Here is a 26,552-nt window from a genome sequence, read left to right as displayed (position 1 = left end):
AATCAATCAATCATCTGGAAAAAAAAAAAAAAGAGTTAAGACGTTAAAGCGCCTAATGCCATTTCATTGTAGCTGCGACCATAAATATCAGAATATGCAGTTATTTAATAATGGTAAAATCGCTTCTATATACCACATTAAATTAAATATATATATATATATATATATAAAATAGAATTAAACTCATTGCATACGATATGGACAAAATGGCGTAGTCGAAACAAAATCCCTGTTGGAACAGTTATGATTGAAAAAGAATCAAAGTATATCTGGAGAAAAAAAAAGAGTTAAGACTTTAAAGGTATAAGGCAATGTTTGGGAAATTTTAAAAATTGGATGGATAATAATTCTTTAAAATGTTTTTTTATTTGGAAGCCCCTCGATGGATGTGTGTTATAAGCACTTGAAAATTTAGACCCTAATTTTCTGCTTTCGACAAATTGAATAATCAAAAATTTACCAGTGTGCTCCCGGTAAATTTCAAATATTTCAAATAGCGCCTAAGGCCATTCCATTGTAGCTGCGACCATACACATCTCAGAATATGCAGTTATTTAATCATGGTAAAATCGCTTCTATTATATACCACATTAAATAAAAAATATATATATAAAATAGAATTAAACTCATGGCATACGATATGGACAAAATGGCGTAGTCGAAACAAAATCCCTGTTGGAACAGTTGATTGAAAAAGAATCAAAGTATATTTGGAGGAAAAAAAAAGAGTTAAGACTTTAAAGGTAAGGCACTGTTTGGGAAATTTTAAAAATTGGATGGATAATAATTCTTTAAAATGTTTTTTTTATTTGGAAGCCCCTCGATGGATGTGTGTTATAAGCACATGTAAATTTAGACCCTAATTTTCTGCTTTCGAGAAATATTGAATAATAAAAAATTTACCAGTGTGCTCCCGGTAAATTTCAACTATTTCAAATAGCGCCTAAGGCCATTCCATTGTAGCTGCGACCATATAAATCTCAGAATATGCAGTTATATATAATTTCAAAACGGGAATACGGTCAGTCGATCGTAGTCTATAGAATCATCGTTTTAAAGCGAAAGTAATATCAGTCTTAAGAGGGAGCTATACAACATATTTTATGCACGATCTCATCACTTTATAGACTCGATTTCAACCGCCACAACGATAGTAAAATCGCATAAAAATTATGCTTCCAATATGTTTAATAATATATTGAACCAAATTCATAACCCCCAAATTTTGTATTACCTTTATATGGAAATTATAGGCCTACAAATTAGTTACAAAAAGAGACCTTCTTTTCTTGATATTTTGGCGTTTGCTAAATCTATAAAAAGTTGTGGGTAGAAATATTTTATTATGGTTTCTTATTTTTCTTTCAGTGAACTTTTTCCTTGTAATAGCAATTCGAAACGCATTATCACAGATCAATGCGAAATTTGCGCTGCAAAATTAATGCTTAGCCCATATAGGCTAATATCCTCCCAAATAGGCCTATACAACAAAAAGATGGTGACTTGCACCTGGGTCGGTTGGTCGATTTATGGTTTGCTTTTTTGGTTTTTTCCCCCTCTTTGGGCTGACATTTTCCAGGTTTGAATGCTGCTTTAATTCAATTTTTTTTCTTCTAATATACATATTTTTGTATTCATCAGACAATTTTTTTCTCTAAAAAAACTTTCAAAAAGCCGACTGTGGATTTCAAGATTTGGGGGTCGGTCGTAAAAGGCAATACAACAACTTTTTGTTATAAGAAAAGATAAACAAAAAGAAGAAGCCACATGACTTGTGACATAATTAAGCTTATTAATAAATTATATCAGCCTCTGTGTGTTATTCCGTCTATGTTGCCACTCATGTTTTAATGTATACCTGACATCTCTTCAAATAGAACAAATCTTTGTTCATTAGGCTATGTGCCCGAGTGAGAATATTATTTAGCTGAACTTTGATAACGTGTAAAAGGCCTCCTAATTTTCTGTACGATGAACACCGTACAACATGCCTGAAGCCCGACGATATTGCTTGTACAATGGCAGATAGATACTGACTTTTAATACCTCCATTTTTTGCAAAGAAATTATATTACAACTAACAAGGGAAGGAGAAAAATCTACTACCAAGGATACTATAGTAACTCAGTGCTACTACCAATCCGAGTATATCACTAGTACTGATAATAATTATCATTCATAAACTCGAACCCTTTTTACTAGGGGAGAATAGTAACGGTCCAGTATTTGCTAACTGTTATTAGAAGTTGAAAATATGACTTGTAATATTTGTATACTTATACAGATATAGAAATGAATCTCAGAAGTTAGATTCAACTTGAATATGCCACCTTTTACACCGAAGCAAATAAAATGCGTGAGAGAACATGACAGGGGACTGGACGGAAGAAGTCGGAAATCGGAGAGAGAGAGAGAGAGAGAGAGAGAGAGAGAAGGAGTGTTCGGGCATTTGTAGTAGGGTCCATGGTTCGAGGGGGGGGGGGGGGAGAGAGAGAGAGAGAGAGAGAGAGGGAGAGAAGGAGTGTTCGAGGGAGAGAGCGAGAGAGGGAGAGAGAGAGAGAGAGAGAGAGAGGGAAGAGAGAAGTAGTAGAAGAAGAAATAACCCACAAAATTATATGTAGGACAAGTTGTTTTTGATTGGCAAGTCCCCTCCGAAAAAAGGTTACTTTCAATAGAAGCAGAAAAATCAGACAAACCAATTGAAAAAAGTTTGAGCAAAATAATATTGGATAACTGGAAAAAGGCATGGGAAAATTATTAAATGAGATAAAAATATACAAAGCAATAAACAGTGAGGCAATGACGTCACAAAATGATATCCAAATTGGCAATTTGTGTAGTGATTTATCATTTTTTGACTTCCATAGTTTTTCATACAAAAAAAAAAATATTACTTCCTTATTATTAGTTATCCGATTTTACTCAATTTTGGGGGGCTCTTTTTCTCTTGTTCTGCATCTATACTACAACAGTATATAGTACAAGCGAATTATTTTTGGAGTTGCATATTTAGTCATAACTGACTATACATGCCTCTCACTTGGATTTTGAAAATATATATGAATATATATTTTGAAATTTTTTAATTAATCTACGTTTAGTGGTATACGATACATGACCTGACTGGACAACGGTCGTTACAAACCACCAGTGTGGTCAGCGCTAGAGGCCGAGGATATGAAATATTGGCGCTATATGCAAATGAGGTGTCCGAACCAGAAGGAAAAGCGCGCGCCGCGGCACAGTAACCTAACCACGTACAGTACATACAGTCGATAGTCGTCTAGTCACACTTGAGGAGTTGGTGTCGAATACTGCTCGTCTATTGGTGTATCCTGGCAGTATTAATTTGCGTACGGGTACTAGCGGATCCGTCAAGGTGGTATAAATAGCTGGCCGCGAACTTTGAAAAAATCAGTTTCATTTAGCAACGACCGAATCTAACTAAATCATCATGACTGGACGTGGTAAAGGAGGAAAGGCAAAGAGCAAGGCCAAGAGCCGCTCATCCCGTGCAGGGCTTCAGTTCCCCGTTGGCCGTGTGCACCGTTTCTTGAAGAAGGGCAACTACGCTGGCCGCGTCGGAGCTGGTGCCCCCGTGTACCTCTCTGCTGTGCTTGAGTACCTGACCGCTGAGATCCTCGAGCTCGCTGGCAACGCCGCCCGCGACAACAAGAAGGCCAGGATCATCCCCCGTCACCTTCAGCTCGCCGTCCGCAACGACGAGGAGCTCAACAAGCTTCTTGGAGGAGTTACCATCGCCCAAGGTGGTGTCCTCCCCAACATCCAGGCTGTCCTTCTCCCCAAGAAGACCGGCAAGTCTTCCGCTTAAGAAGGGAATTCTGACATCAAACAAACGGCTCTTTTTAGAGCCACCAATAATCCAAGAAAGAATCAATAGCCTCTAGATATCTGTCGTACTCGTACTCGTATTTCGTGCAATATTTCGTTTGTTATCGTGTATTTATTTAGTGGTAGATGGAACTATTTCATACATCTTGTAACAGATCAGTCATGACTAATGTATCCTGGTTCTATCCATATGCTGCTTATAAAGTTAAATATTTTCCTCCCAGATGTAGATCTACTAGTAGTAGAAATCTATTAGTCTAGGCCTATAAATTTCAAATATATCCTCCATATTTCTCCATATTTCTTTCAATGGAAATTAAGATCTACATGAAAGAGAAGTGGGGAGTTAAAGATAAACTTTAGTACTGGTAATGCGATTGCATTGTGAAAGAAAAGGTGTGGAAAGGATCAGAAACAGTTGATCATGTAGCATGTAAGTATTGGTGTGCACTGCAAGGTTCTGGAGTCATCAAAATCATGATAAATTTGACCGAGTCTTGGTAAAGTAACAAGCACATACACAGAAAGCTATGTATGGGACAACACGCATGGTGTCGGGGTTGGTACTACCTTGATTCCTTGTCTTTCTATGCTCATTACTCAGCCAGTATACATTTTCTTCCAAAATTGTTTGGCACATGTCATTTATTTGTAATCTTGAACATTCAGTGTAAGTTTCGTTTGATTCTGTGAGAAATAATTTTCTTTTTTTTTACCAGTACTCAACCTTCTCTTTAATTTCACTTGGGCAATAGTAAAATTCTACTTATATAACAATATAGGCCTAGTCTATATATATTATATAACAAGTATAACAATCAACATTCTTCAACATTTTTCAATGATTACATACAACTTTTTTTGCCATTATTTTCACACAAGCTCACACAATTATTAGTACACCTAACAAGCAAATACAACAGGTTAAATTAATTTTGTTCAGTAATGAAGAGAATAAAGAGATCCACAAGAGTATTCATATTCTAAGATATGGAATGGTATCCCGTTTATTGCACAGGGTTTTCATATCCTTCCTCCACATACACAGCACTGCAATTTCAATATTTGACCATATTATATTATACACCAGTCGTTCCTAATTTTGTTAAACCAAGAAGCTTCATTGGTGAAACCATGGGGCTAAAACATACTACAAGAAGAATAACATTAGTATCCTTAAAATGTACTTCAACATTTTTTCTTCAAAATTGAATTCCCTATGTGTATGCATATCATCAGTACATGAGTGGAGTCTATATATTTAACATAACAAAACAAATGTAATACACAGATAGATAAAATAAATCCTGAATATGGCAAATAAAAAAAAAAATGTATTGTATATGTCCATGTAAAAATATGTTTATTAATTATCAACCTATATCATAAGCATTGACCATGGTTTGAGAGTGATGTTAAAATCAGTTTGACTTTTACATTGCACATTTAACCCCCTTCTATGCATTTCTACATAGCTATGAATAAACTGAATACATTTAGCAGGGGTGATCTCAATGTAGGCTTTTGACACAGAGCTGAAACATGTTCGGCATAACAACACTATTACACTATCATTCAGCACTGTAGTCATAACTGTCCCCAGACATATTAAGAACAAACCTCGGTCCTTTTCTTCAGTTATCACTTTATTTGAATCACATGTCACAAGGAAGAACCAAAGAAGGGACATCTTATTAGCTGTGTTACAGTTACAATAAAAATGAGAGATTTGAACTATATTGCAATATTGAATCAAATCACAACATTTTGTAGATGTACCAGTATTTGTTAACATTAAAAACAACAATGAAACAAAAAATATACATGAACATAAAACAAAAACTGGTTTAGAAATATGTGGTACAAACTTAAGGAGATAACAATACTCTTTGTATATCAATTGAAGGCTCTATTAATTATGAGACACATGTATTATAAAATCATTTAAATATTGAGTTAATCATAATGATTTCTTGAGCTCTCCTGTCACAAAGCTTTTTAATAAATTCATGAGGAACAAAAAAACACCTCACAATATAGAATTAAAAAATTGGTCTTGCATATAATTATACCTATAAAAATACTGATGGTAATTTTTCTTTAAATGAGGCACAATGATAAATGATGCTATACGATCTAGCATGTTTCCAAGTATTACAAAATTAAAAGTATAATGGATCGTAACAAATCAATCTCATCTCACATTACGTAGGAACATACTTTGGTTTGAGAGAGCTGAATTATGATTGATCATGTTTGAGTTATACGTAAATCAACTGCTTCAAAGTGTCCTTTAATACACAATTTTACCTATATCTGACCTGCATATACCTACCATACGATACATGCAGACACACATTAAGCTGGTTATATTCGAATAGTTGACGTTCAAATCTTCTCTGTTTACAAGCATATCAATACAAGTATTACCTTCAAGTCTTTCATAAGCTCCATTTATCAAACCCTTGGTATAATTAATTAATTAATTATCTTGTATTTTCTTTCTCTCTCTCTCTCCCTCTCGCATTCTCATTCACTCCCTCACTTAAACACACACGCCATCTCTCTTAATTACTCTGCCTCTCGCTCTGTATACTCTCTCTGCAAATTATATACGGTACTCACTTCACAAAACCTATTTCATTCTTCATTACTCTTTGATATGCAAGGTAAAAAAACAACACATCCCTGAATTGCATACGGTATTTATAAAGAACCCACCTCTTCTCAAGTACTTTCCTCGTTACTGCCTTAGCTGCAGGCGAGCTTAATGTACACAACATTACACTTACAAGCACTGAATTAAAAACAAGCACTGAATTAAAAAACAAAAAACACTCAATGACCATTGGTACTGTCTACTGTACAGTTCTTTCAAACCAACCGGTACTTATCAAATCTTCCACACTATTCTTGTTATTATCATGCGACACCCCAGGCACATATATTACAATAGAGAGTGTACATGTATATCATGGCAATTCCCATATTTGTATTCAGGGCTTGACACCGACATGGCTCCAGTGCACAAGGGGCCTTCAGATTTCAAATTCACAACACAAATAGATCAACATTTAAACAGGCTTCATTTATGACCCTCTATAATAATAACAATAATAGCTCACATTTATAATGCGCCTAATACTTTGTTTCTAGGCACGGAACATATTATTATTATGAGGGAAAAAACTAAACAAAAACAAAAACGAGGTGAGAGAGGGGACTTGATACATTCTGGATTCTTCCCTCCCATGTTCTTGTTATTATTTTCATACACATGTTGAAAACATGTTCAAAGTTGTGAAATTCCTCACAAAACATTTATGGACTATTGAGTTTGCTGACACATTAGACCATCTCTGAGAGCTCTGGTGAGCAGCAGCTTTACGTGAAACATATCAATAACATTTTGATAATTGTTTCAACTCTAAAAGCAATTTTTTTATTTTATAAAGCAAGCTGCTATGATGATGCAAACAAGAATTACCCCTCATAGCAAATGAAGAGTTCAGCTGTAAATAAAATAAAATACACACAAAATAATAAAGTTAGCTCTTTACAAGTATAGCACCATTCATGTCTTTTCTTCTTAAAAAACGTACACATGTCTGTTCACATTAGCATAATCTCATTCCACACTTTCACAAACTATTTTTCATTTCTTCACCTGGAAATCAATTCAGTTTTAGAATTAGATAAACAGTTAAGTTTAACCATTCCACATAGTAATAAAATTAGATATAGAGCACATGAAAGAAAGATTTATTAGTTTACAAGTCATTGATGACAATACTCGCATTTCTAGTTGGCCCAATACATCGAAGTGAGAAATTGATATAAATGTCTTTGGAGTTCTCCATGAACCACACAATTGTACTGATATAATTTATCATTACCATTAAAATGTGATACACATTCAAGAAAACTTGCTATTGTTTATGTTTTTTGACCAAATTGCACAAAATATCTTAAAAAGTGCAGCATGTGAACTTCTTATTCTCTTGATAGCTTGTATAGGTCAACCTATTGCCAGAGTTAAAGAATTGTAAGAAAGAATAATGAAGCTTCTAGTGGGTTTTGATAAACAGAGTACAGACACGTCTAAAACATACCTTCAGCACTATTTATATTGAAGAGAATATAGTCTAAGCAGGACTAAAGGAGTTGCAATGAATTTATCGTCGTCATGAACTAAAAAAGAAAATGAAACCATAAATATCTGCTGTGATGGTCAAAAGAGTCCATCATAATATTAATGCGAGCCTAAAATCTTTCACATATATGATTTGCCAGCATGTTTTAATCACAAACATTGCGATAGTTTTATGTCCTTTTTTTATGGCAGGAATTCAAGGCACCGCAAATGACTCTTTAATCAAAGAGAGATGGCTGGGTTTTTGTTAAACTTCAGAAAAGATACCCCCTTATGTACATATGAGTGAATGTAAAATTGGCAGTGTTGTCGTATATGGTATAGTGGTTCATTCACTTGATTCTCAATGGAGCAGTTGAGGGTTCCAATCCCTGCCTGGCACTAACATTCCTTGGCAATACATTGATAGTAATATTGGAGTAAGGAATTTATGTGTCTTAAACATAATTGCAGAACTTTCCATTGTTTAACAAACTACAATATTTAGATGTTATACCTGATTTACAATAAGGCATTTGTCCTTATAAGATAAAGCTGGACCTTTATAGACTGATTTACATTGATATATTCCTGTCAATGAAGGAACTAAAATGAATCCAAAATCTTGATGATCACAAAAGGCAGCTCAGATGCTTTGCTTGGTGCACATGCTCCCCTTTCTAATTAGAGTCAAGATTCCCCGAGACTAAAAGCAAAACAACTTGATTTTGTTGCTTTGCAGGGCATCGTTTCACCAAAACCCCCAGAAGTACAAGTTCACCAACATCCCATTAGAACGCATGTTAATTACAACACATCCGTTTCATGAAACCAATGTATAGATCTTATATATGTGCCAGTGGCTTCTCCTCCCCAAACTTATATCAGCAAATGCTGAATCCAGTAATTTCTACAAAATTGAAAGGACAGATGTCAAGTCATCAGATATGAAAACCGTGCAAAAGAATATAAATCACATTCTGATTCACACAGTTCTTCCAGCCATTTCTCGTAACTAAAGAACCATTTGCAGCTAATATGGAATCACTTAATAAATGCTACATCTACAATAACCTGCATTACAAAGGAGAGGTAAAGGGGAGTACGCCTCCTCCCCTTGTTACCTTCATCATCTTTTCTCTAGTTGGCTAGTGGCAGTTCTCCACAGTGATGCAACTGATGCTACTGCTGATGATACCAGACCCCCAGGGGCTTGTGGCAAGTTGGAAGCACTCATCATAGAAGGGCTGGGTTCTGGTGGAGAGGGGCTGTTGCCTTCCTCACTCACTCCCACCGGCCCCTGAGGGAGGAGCGACAGAGAGGTCGGGACTGTTTCCCATTCCTCCTGGTCTGCAGATCCAGTGCTGGCACCGTCATCGTCGGGAGAATCCTGTTGGCTCTCACTGCCTGACCCACTTAGCATACTGGTCATGTTGGGTGTAGTTAATGTAGCGAGGAGAAGGTCACTGTGAACCTCAAAGTCACTTGTCCTATCAAATACAAAAATAGGATAACACATTCAAAATTCTATATCCTGTACTTTAGAATGAATGAGAGTAAATGTCATAAATTATTATTTTACTACACCTAAAATTGACATCAAATTTAAACTTCAGATCACTGTTCAAGATTTGTTTGTGAAGGTATGTGTAAAACTAATAAATACACAATCTCTACTCAAAATCATAAATACACAATAATAACTATTATTATCTGAAATTTACTTGCAAACATATATTTTTGTTATATATAGGGTTGAATACAATTCTGTCATAGTATAATAATAATAATAATAATAGTGGGTTCTTGAACCGCTCATATCTGTCAAACTTGGCACTCCTGGTGCTCCACAATTATTACCCCGCCTATAGCATGGCTGCCATTATGGCGCTCTAGCCTTTCAAGGAATTAATTCCTACCAGGTACCCATTTACCTCGTCCAGGTCGAGTGAGGCAAATGTAGATAAATATCTTGCTTAGGGACGTTAGTGCTGTAGCTGGACTCGAACCACGAACCATGGGATTCAGAGTCCGGTGACCTATCCACTAGACCATGACATCTCTACCATAACTATTGAACATGAAAGTCATGTATAATGAAAGAATCAATGAAGCAACTAGGACGTACCTTCCATAATCTTGGTGTTTGCTGTCAACCATGGTGATAAGGTTTCTCATTGTGTAATGAGGGTGGAGCTTATCAGGTGGAATAGCCTGCAATAAACACAACAACACCATTATTCAATTTATAAAGCTCTTTGGAAGCACATATGGATGACTTATAACATGATACTCGAGCTACACAAGAATGGATTATTTTCTTCAAATTTATTTACAAACACTAAAAACATTCTATCCAATCAATAAACTATATCATTCTACACTCACAAATTCATGGTACTATAGATATAAGATAGCAATCTTAATCTATGAAATTAACGGACTGCTGGACCAACTGCTAATAATGCTATGTCTCATTATCATCAAGGTCTAAACTTGTTTTCTTTAACTCCTTTGTCCTACAACCTGGACAGTAATTATACCATCAATTAAGCAAACATCTCGTGTTCATTTTACTGTAATTTGAAATACAGCTGGCAAGTAATCACTCATAAGTATTGCCTGAAGGACTGATGCTACTTAATTTGGCTTCTTCAACAATAAAATGTAGCGCTAAAGGTCAACATTGTCTGAGATTACTTAATTTTAAATACTTACAGCAAGTTTACTATTACTAAAATAATTCTTAGTACAGATTTTGACAGGCTTCAAAATCTGCATATAGAGAAAGAAAACAATTCTTACCTGACTAAAGCATAGGAAGAGCACACTACTGTTCAGCTTCTCAACTGCTGAAGAAAACTGCCGTAGGTTGAGTTCAGACTTGCAGAATCGACTGGGAAAATGAAAAGATAGTTAATGAAAAAATAAGGCTGATTATGGCAAACTGACTTTTAAACAATCTATAATATCCTCTTAGAAATACTAAAAATTATAAATATATATAAATACAAATAAAAAATACATGAAAAAGTAAAAGTGCATGCCTTGATGACTCTCTTCTTAAATGCCAGATCAACAGAGTACCGAAACTGTGACATCATACAAATCTATTTTTGGAATTTCTGCTATTCGAAGCACTATAAAATCATATATCCTAAATAAACTTCAATTAAAAAAAAATATTCAAATAACATTATTCTTTTACAGAAAAATAAGGAGAATGAGAAAAGAAGTGAGAGATCGACAAATGAAGGAAAGAGAGAAAATTATAATATTGACAATGTGGGAAATAGCAAAAAAGACATAGGGTAAAAATGCATACAAACACCAACAATTAAATATGCATGAAAAGAAATGCACACTGCTATTAATCATTCAATCAGCCCTTGGGGAAATGCTGCTGTATTCTTTGGTGATGTCTTCAGTAAATATTGACAAAACGGTACTTACCTGAAATGGACCTTCCTGACTAGAGGAACATCTAATGTATTGGCAATGTGAGCTACTAGTTGAGCTGTGTAGCACAGCATTGCTGATACCTGGTGTCCAGGATTGTGAAGATCTAACTCTCCATCAGGGTCAGGGACATCAGGCTCACTGGTCAGTGCTGGACAAGACGGGAGAACAAGGGAGTGAAGGTCATATATATCGGGCAAGTCCAACATATTCGGTCTTTCTGTGTCCCATTTGTTACCAAGTGTCCTGGCCCCATTTCACAAAACTTGTCATCAGTGACAAATTACAGTTTTTGTTATAAGCTAGTGAAATCCTTGCGTCTGATTGGTTATCAGCAGATTTGTCACTGAATTTGTCATTTGTCATTGAGAAAAGGCTTTGTGAAACAGGTCCATGGACTTAAGAATATAATAAACATTGAATCTCTCATTCTCCTTGATAGATTCCATCTTTAACAGGGCTACAAATCAAATACCATCACCAGGTATGCTAAAATCCTTCATGTGGGCAGTAACATGTGGGACAAACTTAATGGGAATTTCCTACATAGAGAAATAATCATACGCCAAGCTAAACAAAACAATTAAATCTGATAGATGGCCATTTACGATACTTACTGCATGCTACATATGCAGAATAATCTCCATTGGCTGGCACTCTGACATTTGGATGGACAATACTGTAATGAGCTTCTCCATTGTTAATGGTTTCTACCCAGCGACCTCTGACATAGGACGTCCTCCTGGCCTCAGCCAAGGCAGCTACCAGCTCGTCTTCTTCTGACTTATCATCAGCTTCAGACTCAGACATCTGTCTCGCTTCCTCCTGCCAAGCCTCTTCTGCTGGTGCACTGTGGATGGATAAATGACATGTAGTAGTTATACTTTACATAATATAACTGAGGCCTGTTTCACAAAGACTAAGATCAATTTTAAGTTGGACTTAATATGGCAGGCCATTCATGCCAATAATTCCTATAACCATTCCTGGCATTGGTTTCTCAAGGGACGTATAAATCGTGGTCACAAATCTACATAATGAATATTTTTTGATAGTTCTTTATTGGAGGAAAAAATATTATCTAAAGATCATAGTTATGAGACCAATAGTGAGAGCAACCAGTGGCATGAACTGCCTGCCATAGTTAAGTCCAACTTAAAGTCGATCTTAGTCTTTATGAAACACCCCCAGGGATGATGTCATTCTACCATTTTATTTACAATACTAATCATGAGATAGTGAAAATATTCTGATGATGCATACAAAAACATTTAAACCTGCAATATAAAAATACGATGCAACATCTATGTGCTCTAGAAGTGCTTTCAAAATTATTTTGAGAACTTAGCTCCATTTAGCTCTTACCAGCATGCAGTGTATTTCAAGGAATAAAACATTCCACAGACAAATTTAAGATCTGGGACTTGCAGATAAAATGCCTCTCTTAAAGTTAAAACCATATCAATTGAGCTACCACTTTAGATATTCAAAATGATAACAAAAAACATGTACATCCTATATTTCTATCAGTAAACATCATAACTTTGTAACGTCACATAAAATAAGTATTGTGTCAAAATAAAGATTTTGACACAGTTTCTCACACTTACGTATGCTGTATTTCAGTGATGGGGAATACATAATGTAACAGCTGCTGTACTTTCTCCTGCCTCTTTGTTCTCAGTTGATCATTTTTCTCCCCCAGGGATTCTTCACGACTGTCTATGTTGGTTCGAATGTGTTCTGTAAGATTTTAAAATACCTACAGATAATATATGAATGGCTAAATGGCACCAACTCATGTCTGGACTATCCCCAAGACAACTATCCCTGACATCCCCAACCCCCTCCTGGTAAATTCACAAAGTGAGGAGGGGGGGGGGGGGGAGGGGGGTATCTACCCTCTTGGACAATCCCACCACCTAGGGTCATTACCAGAAACTATCTGTGTGATTGCAAGTAATTGGTAACTATACAGGATGACAATTGCTCAAGACTCATTTAGCATTTAGATATCATGAAAACTCTTGTATTTACTTCTAAGTGTTTACTTCTAAAAGTAAATAAGATGTGAATTGTTCATTAATTTATAACATAAGAAGAAAATCATGTCTGTGTAGCAAAAGGTCAGTGCTAAAGTAGTGAATGCATACCTAGATATTTCTGGATTTTGAGCACTTTCTTGTTATGTTCATCTCTCTTGGCCTTAGCAGCCCTCACTTCATCAAGACGCTTCTTTAATGATTGCTTATCTAAGGAGAAAATGGAACAATAATCTTTGAATACAATACACTGCAGCAATGAATTAATAACAAACACGTTCTGAAGCTTCCTACTGGAAAAGAAAAGAGATGTGATAAATTGTATAAATATGTATAAAATCACTGCATTACTGGATATAATTTTAGCTATTACCATTTATGTACACAAATTAATCACCCTTCATGAATTACTGTCCAAAGCAATACAACTTTTAAAAAAATACACAAGTACATAAAATAAAAAAGAAGCTGCTTAATATTTACCCTTTTCCACCATGCCTCTTCCATCCTGTATTGCCTTTCGAGTCCATTCTAACCTCCCCTTCATGAGTGACACCTCCCATTGCTGTATAAGAAACAAAAACAATAATAGTAACAACAAAACGATAATAATAACTAGATTTAAAATAGAGTATTGCAGCTTGATAGAAAGATTGTACTAATGCCATTGATGAAGTAATAATCTAACCCTGCAAGTTGGGGCTGTGATCGGAGCGACACCCTCGCACCTTTGATCGGTATCGGATCGGAAGATTTTTTTAATGACGAAAATTGTCAAGTTTTTGGCTATCAAATGCTCAAAAAAAATTCATGGCTGGGATTATTTTGTCATTAGGAGTTGTTGTAGACCATGTTTGTTGATATTTAGTGCCTTTTCATGACTTTGAAATTAATAATATTGGTCTAAGAGCAGAGGCAAAACATGCGGGCTGCCATTTTTTATTATAAATATAATGTAGGTATTTAAAAAAAAAAAAAAAAAAAAAAATTTACTGACGAAAATGTTCAAGTTTTTGGCTATTAAATGCTCAAAAAAAATTCATGGCTGGGATTATTTTGTCATTTGGAGTTGTTGTAGACCATGTTTGTTGACATTTTGTTTTGCCTCTTCTCTTAGACCAATATTATTAATTTCTAAGTCATGAAAATGCACTAAATAGCAACATACATGGTCTACAACAACTCCACATGACAAAATAATCCCAGCTATGATTTTTTTTAAAAGCATTTGATAGCCAAAAACTTGAAAATTTTCGGCATTAAAAAAAAAAAAAAAAAAAATCATTTTAATTGATCGGCGATCAGAAATTATTTTCCGATCACCCCTGATCGGATCGGTATCAGCGTCCGATCCGATGATCGTTTACAGGGTTACATTAATCCTCAATTTTCAGTCACACATGCAGTTCTATTCACTTTCTAGCCAAAGATGAACTAATATTTAACATCTGTAGTACACAAATACTGCTGTGAAATCACATGTTTGGTCATTAGATAAGGTGAACATTAATTTGTGAAATATATCAATAAAAGAAGAATACATTTGAAATAATATATCTCAATGTTTTGCATATATAATATACAGAAAATTGCATATTGTTTTACCATTCTCGAAAGTCGAAACCCAACTTTCAAAATGCACTACTGGCATATGTTTTAAAAAAAAGATTCTTCCCATCGTCATTAACCATACCTTTTCTGCAACTGAATTCCTTTCCTCGAGTCTATTGGTAAGTCTAGATATAAATGAATAATTACAGAAATTAAACGAAAGAGCATTCAGTTATTGTAACAAATTATATAGCATAAGACAGCCGGCAATCATAATTTATTAGATCTATGATATTAAATAAAGATTTCAATATTATGTTGATAACAAACAAAAGCTTAAGGTCATGATTTCTTGAAATAAATTACAGTACATACTCTGCAATAAATATATAAGAAAATACAACACAAGGGAAGGTCTAAATCTCTGCTCACCAATAAAACACTTTAATACAATTACAATATAAAAACATGACATAAATTTATTAATCTACCATTCAGTATTAAAAAACTTTGTATCAAACAGATAATATGTATGGAAAATGGTTTAAAACATTGAATTTCCAGGCCATACAGAATTTTGTGGTTAATATATTTCATATCCCAACAGCTTGAGATTCCCATTGTTAAGATACTTTACAAGTTAGACAAAAACTCATAGCTTCCATATATTTTGCCTTAAGTTTAAATCTGTCTAGAAATCTTTGGTGAGATTATTTTGAAGCTACGTGTTTCCTGGTTGCTTCTGCAGTCATCTTTGCAATATAGAACCATCTTTAATCCATCTGATTGAAAAGACTTACTTTGATAATAATCTGTCTCTCTCACTTCTAAACCTCTGTAGTCTGTCAAGTTTTTCAAAATACCTGCCACAAAAATATGAAAATTCATTAAGAAATATAAGACATGCCAAATGATCATCAATCATCATGCTCAAAACTATACTCAATCAAAATTTATCAGATAAAATAGGGAGTAGAAAGGAGAAAGATAAAGAGAAAATGATTGAAAATGATACAAGGATATAAAGAAAAACATAACAAAAGGACAGATAAAAAGAGGAGACGAAATGGGAAAATAAATAACATGAGATATAGAAAGAGAAGACGATAGGATAGAATATTAAAATCTAACATAAGAAAAGATGGTGAAGATAATAGGAAGAACCCCAAACAAACTGTTAGAAAGAGAATATGAAAGGAGAAAATAAAGGAAATCAAGGAAAGAAAGACAAAAAGAAGATGACTGAATGATGAAAACAAAATGAAGAAAACCATAGGAAAGATACAAAGAAATAAAGCTAGGACAACAAAAACCAAAGAATAACACTAGGAAAGATACAAAGGGAAGATGACAGAGAAATACCTAAGGAATGATAGAAAGGACATATGAAACGGGAGAAATAGATGAAACATTTGAAAGGTAATCATGCATTCTACATTTTTTGCTAAAATTTTGACCAATTTCAAGTACTGTACTTTGAATGAGAAATTAAGAAGATTAAAGCAAAGTCAACACACGTAGTTTGCATGGTTTTTCATGTGTGGGAATGGGTGATTACAAACACATTTGAGGCAAGGCAAATATGGTTGCCAATCAAGGTTTGGATATAGCATAATAATATTATCAATGATCCCTAAAAGGAGGCTTCAGCCTTCAGAGCATATGAATGCACCCTACAAGTACAAGTAGAGTAGACCCTCTTTAAGTTTAAGTCAGATGAAATCATATCATTATTTATATTAATAATATTAATAAAATAATAACCTGATCTGAATTACAATCACAACGTTTGTTGAATTATTTAGGCTATCAGACGTCGACCTAGACATACTTGTTTAGTCTTTAGAAGTTTAGATAGCTGGGGGGTCTTAACAATTACAACCATGACAAAGTAAAACATGCTCTCCAGCCCAGGCTAAGCTGATTTAGCTCATCTAGCAACACTAGCAGAAAACTGCAATCTGTGTGCCCGTGCCTAGCCTAGCCCACTCCAGCAAAGCATAGAGAGTCAATGCTAATGCGTATTGACCTCTAACACTGCATACATGCTGTGAGGCAGGGACCTAGAAGTCTATACACTATTAAATATACACACCACACAATATCGCATAGACTGTACACAATCAAGTCGATGCAGCTGTATGCAAAGTTTGACACTAGACTTACAATTTGAATTTTTAAATTATTCTTTTAAACATACGTAAGTTGAAAAAAATGTATTCGACTGCTATTTAGGTGTCATCAATTGTCACTAAAGTACCGATTTTGAGTGAAATCAGTTGAGTTTTGTACAGTGGTGTTTGAAATGTTGAGAGTCAAAAGCACAGCTTTTACTACACAGCCAGGATAGTGATGCTCCTATGTGTGACCTAGCCCTAGGCACAGCTGCACTGCGCTGAGCTGCGTATACCTATACGGTACGTCGTTCAGCTCAGCTGTGCATTTTGTCATTTGTTTTTGTTTACCTCTCCGATTCTGTCTCCGACTCCGAAGAACTTTTGCTAGATGAATGGCTGAAATCCCCATTCTCCAGACATCTTTCACATGTAAACGGCCTTCTCGCAGTAAAACACAATGGACATTTTTCGAATGCAATACACATTCCCCCAACCCCAAAAGGAGGAACAAAACGTCCAATTTCGTCGTCTGCAAAATTTTCTTCGCCGTCCATGTAAGCCGCCATCTTTAAACCACAACTATGTAGTACTAGTTGATCAAATTTGATGTAATAACTAATTTTTAGGCGATGTAAAATAGCCGTTTCCTTTCATGAAGACTTTAATAATTTTACAGAAAGTTTTATAATATTTGGAAAAACGTTAAATAATGGTTTACATCAATGTGTATATTACTGTTTAATGAAAATCGCTCAATTTGGCAACATTCGCGGGGACGGGCGTAATGATTATCAAAATGTCAAGTATGGCATATGATGTCATGAATGATTCGTCATTCAATTTATCCATCAAAAACACAACACCTAAATTTTTTTTTGGATAGATTAGACCATTTTACAAAAGCAGAAATGCAAGTGTTGACTGAATTCAAGTCTGTTGGTGGAGTAAGTACGTGGCAGTTAAAACTTAAATTATCAGAAAGACAAAACATTTTTTTAATTTTTTTTTATTGTGGTCATTTGATAATGCATTTCTATAAGCCTACATCAACAAAAAAAAATGTTAAAGAAGAAAAAGAATGAGGAGAAGAAGGAAAAGAATGAGAAGAAGAAGGAAAAGGAGAAGATGTAGACAAAGACGACGAAAAAGGAGAAGAAGAAGGAGAAGAAGAAGAAGAACGAATGAAAAGGAGGAGAAGAAGAAGCACAATGTGAAGTGAAACATAACTTCTCATTTTATTATTGATACATGGCACATTTAAAAAACAAAGGGAAGTAGTACCATTCATCAACATTTTCATGCTTTTATTTGGAATTTATACATTTTTTACATCATTATTTGACAAAAGAAGGAAACTAACACACAACTATAAAAGTATTTTGCTAACTTTGACAATGACCAATTCTTTTCGGTAGTACACATACTTCAAACATACATATATCCATGGGGTAAATAAAGAGTGAGGACAAAATGTTCGCCAAAATTCGCCAAAATTCGCCAAAATTGCATTAAATCGCACATTACTGCACCTTATCTCATTATCATTCTCCTATTCTACAACTTTAAATCTACATTTATTACAAAACCTTGAACATCATCTGTTCACATAGGTCCTCAACTGCAATCAGATGATAAAACAGGAATTATAATTTGATGTTATACCTGGAGAAAAAAAGACTGAACCTCTTTTGTCGAAAACGAACACAATTTTTTTCCAAAATATACTTGACCTGCACATGGCAAAACAAAATACATTTAGACAAATCTTATTTGAAAGTAGCAAGGACTCTTATACACTAATACTTGCATAAACTTCTCAAACTTATGTATAATTGCTTTCAAGAAAAGCGTCTCGATCTTCATAAAAAGAAATGGCAGATATTTTGTTAAGTAATTTTTGTTGATGAGTTAACTAGTACATTATATTTTAATATATATTCTTTGTCTATACGAACATGTTATTATTATTATGTATGAGAATTGTTTCAATAAATACTTATTTTTTCAATCTAAACAAAATTCTCAAACATTTTAGAGACAAACAAATCAGAAGAAAATGTGGGAATACTGCACTCAACAAACAAAATAAATAAACGATCCTTGCAAATTAACAGCACGAGAGGCACATCCATCAGGCAAGTACATTTTATCCAGAATTCCAGATTTTGACTGATGGTATGTGACTTATATAACATTCTTTGGACCTCCAAAGGGGTTATATTTTCACAAAGCGGTAGCACTGAGGAAATAATATGATCACGAGGGTCCATATAACTCCTATATGCTAAAAAAATGTGTTATATTACACGTACTACCAGTCAATATCTGTTATATTAGATAGCCTTGACTGCACTTTGTTATATAAAATCAAGGATAATTGAGATCTCATGCCCTAATATTTTTCTTGAGCCATAAAGCCTTCTGTATCAAATGCATGTGGCTAAGACAATGCAAACAATGGGTATGTGCTAGCACAAGCAGGGTTGCTTGGATACAGTATGACACAAAAATATACTAATTTGACCAGGTGGTCAACATACATGTACCCATAACAAAATGACCAGGAGTGTAATATAACGATCTTTGTTATCAATATCACATGACAAGCTGTGGAACAATTCACAACTTTGTATCTGTAAGAACTATCTAATTTTACTACAATATCTGGTATTGAATTTATCAAATACAACAGGAGAGTACTTTGCATATATTATAGGCTCAACGCTTTTCCAACTTTTATAGCATATCTCATCACTACCACAAGTAGATCTACAAAATCGTAAGTATAAAACTAATATCCTTTAAATTTCAAGGTGTATTTGATAGATTAACCGAGGGCAACCTTGAGATCTGGTTATGACTGAAAATTAAATTAAATTCCATAGATTCAACCCAAACTTACATCGAATGATAAAAAAACTACAAATAACTTGTGAAATACTTCCATAAACAATGTAGAATAGCTGAGCAATGAGCCAATGAAGATTGGAAAATCACACTCGTTTTCCCAATCACATATTGAGGAAGAGACCTTGTGGTTTAAGTGAATGAGATTTTAGGCAAATTTCAAGGAGTTTTATTTACATTTTGCCCATTCGATAAAACGATGATAGACAATTTTGAATCATTTTAGTCACCGTCTCTTTCAATGCATTTCTGTTACCTTAGCAGTAGTTGTATGTGTGTACAAAAAAGGGAGCACTGGCCTTGGATTATTTTCCCTTATTTTTAAAGAATGTTTTATCTCAGGCGTTATCAAGGTATACAAACTAAAAATGTTGTGCTACCATAAATTGAAACATTGCTCAAACATTGCAAATGTCACATGACTAAAACTGAAATAATTGCAGAATTATGTATGGTGCATTTTTTACCTTTTAGCTCTTAATCATTCTGAATACCTAAGTTAACAACACTTCTGTGAAGAATATGAAAAGACATAAAACATTTCCCAAAGTAGTAGTGCTTTAACATCATTGTCTATAAAACAATTGGTGAAAAAACAACTTTCTGATATCTTGCAATACAATCTGCTGAATTGTCTGTTTTAAAAGATGAGAGATAAGCGCTTAGAATGAAAACATATCTCTCCCCCTACCTTTTAACTTTCTAAGAAACATCACATCAAATTTGAAAAAGAAAAGAACAAAAAAAAAAAAAAACCTTCAGTCTTTTATGAAATTACAAATCAGTAATGATGATATGGGTAAACATACAGCCAGACATTTACTCTTAAAAATATTTCTCCCAAAGTTGCTATTGTACTGGAATGAAAAACCAGATGCATTTTTGATCTTCAGTCACCACCTGTGTATCATCATTGATGAGCCTACATCTGAGCTTCCTAGTTTTTCAATTCACTTTAATCAACAGCTGATCTTGAGTCACTATCCAGAAATGAGAAGTCACGCTCAGGCTTTAACCTCTCCTCACATGTAATTCTCACTGGTCTCCTTCCGATATATGTCTCACAAAGTACCTCCAACATATTTCACTGAAATCTCAATCCTTTCACTAATCCGTTCTGGTGTTAAAAAAAAATAATACCAAGTGTCACCATTTTTGGGGAGTCTCTTTTGTGCTTTACACAACCGTGCCATGCGCTAGGAAGTCTTTTTGAAGGATTTCAGAATAGGATAGATGTTATTGAAGGCATCATAGATCTCCTGCCTCACTTTAGCACCTGTTGGTAGAAGGAAAAAGGGAGAGGTGTAGAAGAAACAAAATAATCACATACACTGTAATTTATAGGGAATAGGTGTAAGAATTTTGATCTCTGTTAATAACAGGATTTGTCATGTTATTCTTTCAGGTTTTGATTCTTTTACTAGCTAATGAGATTCTTCAGACAAACAGTCTAGTAAGCAAAACTTATGAGATATTTTATTGACTAATTACATACAGGGACAGGACAATATGCTGAAAATTGCTAATTTGCTATCAAACTGTTATTTTCCTGTATATCTATATATCTCAAAGAAATGAAAAATATTAAAACCACTCAAAATGTCAAAATATATGATTATCATTATTTAACAATAATTGTTTACCTGTTAATACCACCTTTCCTGAAACAAAGATGAGGAGTACAATACGAGGTTTCACCATTCTGTAGATCAGACCTGGAAACAGCTCAGGTTCATAGCTATATAGAAGGGTTTAAAAAATATGATTGAAAAATAAAAACAAAATGAAAAATAAAAACAACAGAGAACAATTACTGAAGTTTGAAAATGACCAATTTATGGCAAGTCATAAACTGAAGAAGAATGGGAAGAAGAAAAAAAAATCAATATTTTAACTGATAGATTTGATTTATACCATTGACCATTTTTAAATGAATTGATTATAAACATTCTCAAATTTCACAGAATAAAAAAAGAGTTAACTGTACACTGCATAGTTATCAGCAATACTATTTTAATTTGTGACATATGACCTATGTCCCAATGGCGCAAAGATTCTGATAGGTGATAATGTATTCCATTGAAACCTTCATGTGTTCCACCTTATCATAAATTATAATACAATCAGTATGGATATCCACATATTGACAACAGGAAAACATGCATCTAAATACAGAGAAATATCAAATTTGTTTCTCAAGGGATAAATAATACCAAAACACATTGTGTGCCTCGTTAATATCTGTACATTGGAATTACCTTGAGAACTGTCCATGAGTTAGCACCAAACCTTCAAGTCGGATGGGAAACTTGACATCACAACTACCAACCATATTCTGGATTTTGAAATCCAAGAATTTTGCCTGGTGAAAGACAAATGATGATAAAAGAGATAATGCACTTGTTTGCTGATGTACTTTACTTGTATCGTAGCATCGTTCCACTAATGCATATTAATGACTTCCAAATCAAAATTATTATACAATATTCAAGAAGCAATGTATTAAAAAGATGATGATCACGGGTGAAAATTAGTGTTTTAAACAATTATACCCTAGTCTCATCATATGAACAACAAGACCATATTATATAAAAAATGGGTAATACAAACAATGAAACCATTCATGGTAAAGAGCATTACAAGTTGCAGTAATATATATGCATGAGAATTATAAGAGCTCAATGTGTAATTATTGCATACCGGTATTTTTTAGCTCAATCAAAGAGCTAAGTTTTTTAAGAACATTGACACAATTATGTTAAATTATCTTGATGAATTTTTTCTCTTCTACCGACATGTTTACATCTTCCTCAGATTAATACAAAATAAGAAATTAAGGCAAGCTAGTAAACTTATTCATCATGATGCCATTCAGAATCTCCACTTACTGCGAAGCCCAATTTCTGTACAACTCTTGCGTATTTCCTTGCAGCTAATCTGGAGTCATCTTCACTCTTTGCACCAGTACAGACCATCTTCCCTGAGCTGAAGATTAGAGCTGTGGTTCTTGGCTCACGTATCCTCATGATCACTGCTGCAAATCTCTGTAAAATGTGAAAATATGTATTTCATGAATTGATATTATTATCAGTACCTTACTATGATCTCACGCAAATATTCAATGCAATCAATACAATTCACATTAATCATATACTTTTTGATTAATTTTACAATTAAACAAAGGCCTTTCTGCTCTTTCTCAATGCATTAAACAGCAAAATACAAAAACTAATATTTCTTAATGCTTTTAATTTTCTTTCTCTTGAAGTGGATCATTGGAGAAAGGAGGAAGGCTCAGCCATGTTGAATTAATCTTAATGAGTCCCCTACCAACAAGTTTACATCTTCCTTAGATTGATCTTTTTTTTATAAATATGAATAATTGTTATAAAGGAAAAAAAGCATATAAATTTGGCAATATATTGTACATTGAACATGACTGAAGTTGCAATTGCTTTAAAGATGAAGTTGAGTTCTGGTCATGCGATCACATTGTGAAAGAAACGGTGTGGAATCGACCAGAAAAGGTTGATCATCTAGCATATAAGAATTTGTGTGTATTGCAAGGTTCTGGAATCATCAAAATGATAAGAAATTTGGCCAAGTCTTGGTAAAGTTACAAACACTGTACACAGAAAGATGTATATGGGACTACCTGAACACGTGGCGTAAAAATCCTATACATGACATATTTATAATATAAAGGCATTTGAAGAGCCATGCTTTTCAGGGAACATGTCTTATCTGATGTTCTTCCACACTTGCATAATAAGAATGATAATGCTCACAAATTATTTTTTCACCTCTTCCCAGAACTCAACCTTCTCTTTAATGCTATACCTTTCAACAAAATCTATGGCATTCATTTAATTCTATATTTCATTTAAAACAGAATCTGTACCTTTTCAATGTGTTGACTCAATTTCAAACTGTTTGTTTGATTTCATAAACATTAAAGCATCATACCTTGGGGTTGTATTCTGCATTTCTTGCATGGAGGGCAATTTTCTTCAGATCTAGCCTGCAGTTTAGATTTACAGTTGACACAATATTCCTGTTAAAAAAAGGAAAATTAAATGATACCAAATGGAAGTGCTTCTGAAAGTGAAAGATACTGCTACCATGAGCAGGGAATAGTGATTTTTTTCTTCTGTCAAACAAACAAAGACATTACTTATAGGAACATTGTAAATAACATGAATAAATACCATGCATATATGATGCTATCAACAGCTAAAATTTTATTCAAATTATTAAAGAAAAAGTACTTTAAATGCAACATACTCTTTGTGAAATCTTAAAGAGAAATTGACAAATTTAGAAATCGAGGATAGCCTCATCTGGGGCAATTAGACCCTGTATTTGGTTCTTCTCAGCACCACTGTTTGTTAATCTTTTCATTAATGAATTCTCTCATTTGCCTAGCTACAGGAACCATTTGTTTTTAGTCGGCAATGGGAGAATTCCTCTTCATATACATCAAATTGTACACTCCTTGCACCTTACATGTACATGAAGGGGACATGTTACATGTCACTGTACTTACTGAAGTTGTGGAACGATGCCTGATGACTCACTGCTAGCTGGTGTAGCTGGTGTTAATGGAGCCATGGGGGAGGGTGGAATAAAGCTGCTACCTGGGGCCAGGGACGACACACTCCCCACCGAGCCAAACGAGGGTGTGCCAATGGAGGGAACAGAGAGGTAGGACTGACTCTGCTGGGAACTGATCTGAGGGTAATGACTCCTCTGTTGCCCTCCATCCTGATTGTCCTGTGAACAATTTGAAAGAGAGAGAGAGAGAGAGAGAGAGGGGGGGGGGGGGGGAGAGAAATAATGTGTTAGATCAACATATTTCTATTATTCTGAACAAACTCACCAATATTCTCTCCTTTAAGAGATTACAAGACAGCTACATATGTAGATCTACTCATTCACAGGGAACTGCTGCTCACTTGCCTTACAACCAAAACTTACAACTTGAACAGTTCTGAAGTTTGTTTAGAACTTGGTTTATTTATAATTTGGAGATCTAGCTGGTTGCATTTTGTCAGACTCACCAAGTCAATTATTGCTACAAATGTACCTTCGCAAGAGTGAAGCATGCCCAGTAGTCGTGCAAAAGAAAAACAATTTAAAACAGGTTGAGTGACATTCTTTTCAAAATGTAAAGAAGAAGTATTTACAATTTTGACTTACAATGCAGGGAATAATTTTCCTGGTATCGCATCGCAATTTGCTATGCATTTTTGCATGACTGCTATACAAAATATCTTTTGTGTAGCAGTTTTCTTCCATAGAAATGTACAGAATTTCATTTGAGATATTTATCCATTGGCTGAAATTGCTAATCAAAAAATTTGAGGAAAATTATTCCCTGCAATGTTTTTCGAACTCCTCTGGGCATCTGTTCAACCAGTTGAAATTTAATTTAAAGAAGTCTTCGATTGGAAAAAGGGCGATTCCTTGTCCTAACCCAATTCATCCCATGTTGTATCATCGATTCAACATGGCGAAGAGAAATTACACAGCATGCAGCAGCACATACCACGTATGTGTACTTTCTCTTTGCCATGTTGAATCACCAGTATACAACATGGGGTGAATTGGGTTAGGACAAGGAATCACCCTTTTTCCAATTGGAAATTTCTTTAAATTGTAATTTCCTGTGGTAAAAAAATGGAGTAAATAAAAATTATGTATTGTAGTCCAAGTCAAAATTGCAATTAGAAAACTACTTCTTTACATTTTTGAAAAAATGTGACCAAACCCGCTATTTGAATCGTTTTCCTATGCAGGCTCTATGGAGCTTCAACGCCCTTTGGCGGCGAAGCTCCCTGGAGTTAGTATAGATTAGATGTAGTCAGTGCAGTATCACTAAGTATCAGTATCAGTTAGTATCAGTTAGTATTAGACAAGGATGTAGTCTAAAAACCTAGTAAGTTTTTCTACCTGGTTTTTGTGAAGGGAGACAGGAACTGCTTGACTAGGATTGTACATGGCTGATCCTAGTCAGTACCTATGTCGTCTTGTAGTTGATCCTTGAACTTAGACTCAGTCTACTCTTTATAGCCTCTTAGATTTAATTCAGCTTAGTCTGAGCTCAGCTCAGCTCGAGCTCTGCCAGCACTGCACAGAGCCGCTAGCCGCTTCTTCGCCAGGCCAGGCCAGGCCAGGTGCAGGTGTAAGTAAGTGACGCCGATAGCAACTCCCACAGCACTGCTAGCACTGCACTGCACTGTTCTTCAGCTAGCACGTTGTATTGTAGTCCGATGCGTTCAAAATCGTGTCTTCCTTTGTCAACACTGGTCCAGAAATGATGACATATATCTCGTCAAACACAACCTATTGACAGACAACACACAATAATTGCATTAATCCCTACTGGACTAATTACTTGTGCGGGTATTAATGGAGAACGGGTAGTAATCCTGTTAATTTCACTGAAAGAAATCACTTTAGGAACGTTGCTTCGCCGTATTTTTAGTCAAA

At 34.7% G+C, this 26,552-nt stretch overlaps 3 protein-coding genes across 4 annotated transcripts; 1 reads left to right on the top strand and 2 right to left on the bottom strand.

Annotated features, from left to right (window-relative positions):
* The first annotated feature begins 3,391 nt into the window (after positions 1-3,391).
* Positions 3,392-4,012, top strand: LOC590143 (late histone H2A.2.2). Its single transcript, XM_789760.4, has one exon. The coding sequence runs from the start codon at positions 3,455-3,457 to the stop codon at positions 3,830-3,832; it is 378 nt and encodes a 125-aa protein (XP_794853.1). The 5' UTR covers positions 3,392-3,454; the 3' UTR covers positions 3,833-4,012.
* Positions 4,013-6,704: 2,692 nt separating this feature from the next.
* Positions 6,705-17,738, bottom strand: LOC581163 (beclin 1-associated autophagy-related key regulator). Of its 2 annotated transcripts, XM_781176.5 has the most exons (11): positions 17,502-17,738; positions 15,837-15,899; positions 15,179-15,221; positions 13,969-14,050; positions 13,597-13,695; positions 13,054-13,186; positions 12,061-12,293; positions 11,438-11,594; positions 10,790-10,880; positions 10,113-10,198; positions 6,705-9,474 (listed from the first exon to the last, which is right to left on the bottom strand). In XM_781176.5, the coding sequence occupies exons 1-11, from the start codon at positions 17,717-17,719 to the stop codon at positions 9,114-9,116; spliced, it is 1,566 nt and encodes a 521-aa protein (XP_786269.4). In that variant the 5' UTR covers positions 17,720-17,738; the 3' UTR covers positions 6,705-9,113. The 2 variants fall into 2 exon arrangements, with proteins under 2 accessions (XP_786269.4, XP_030854864.1); XM_030999004.1 differs by lacking the exons at positions 15,179-15,221; positions 17,502-17,738.
* A 3,258-nt stretch (positions 17,739-20,996) lies between these two features.
* TBP (TATA binding protein) lies at positions 20,997-26,531 on the bottom strand. The gene is given in 7 exon segments (NM_214621.1): positions 20,997-21,336; positions 21,704-21,798; positions 22,319-22,422; positions 22,949-23,104; positions 24,027-24,114; positions 24,607-24,833; positions 26,013-26,531. Coding segments are annotated over 7 exon segments (798 nt in total). The 5' UTR covers positions 26,061-26,531; the 3' UTR covers positions 20,997-21,256.
* Positions 26,532-26,552: the final 21 nt, after the last annotated feature.

This window comes from Strongylocentrotus purpuratus, unplaced genomic scaffold, assembly GCF_000002235.5.
Source record: "Strongylocentrotus purpuratus isolate Spur 01 unplaced genomic scaffold, Spur_5.0 spur5_scaffold_5, whole genome shotgun sequence".
Lineage (NCBI taxonomy): Eukaryota > Metazoa > Echinodermata > Echinoidea > Camarodonta > Strongylocentrotidae > Strongylocentrotus > Strongylocentrotus purpuratus.
Note: the sequence above shows the minus strand (reverse complement) of the source record. Positions and strands in the feature narration are given on the sequence as shown.

Bases quoted from the DNA above. Each gene is read 5' to 3' on its own strand.
- LOC590143 (XM_789760.4), top strand. From the start codon at position 3,455: ATGACTGGACGTGGTAAAGGAGGAAAGGCAAAGAGCAAGGCCAAGAGC.
- LOC581163 (XM_781176.5), bottom strand. From the start codon at position 17,719: ATGGCGGCTTACATGGACGGCGAAGAAAATTTTGCAGACGACGAAATT. The intron at 10,881-11,437 runs GTAAGTACCGTT...TCATTTTCCCAG, and splicing joins GTCAGGAAGGTCCATTTCAG to TCGATTCTGCAAGTCTGAAC. The intron at 10,199-10,789 runs GTAAGAATTGTT...TGTTTATTGCAG, and splicing joins TCTTCCTATGCTTTAGTCAG to GCTATTCCACCTGATAAGCT.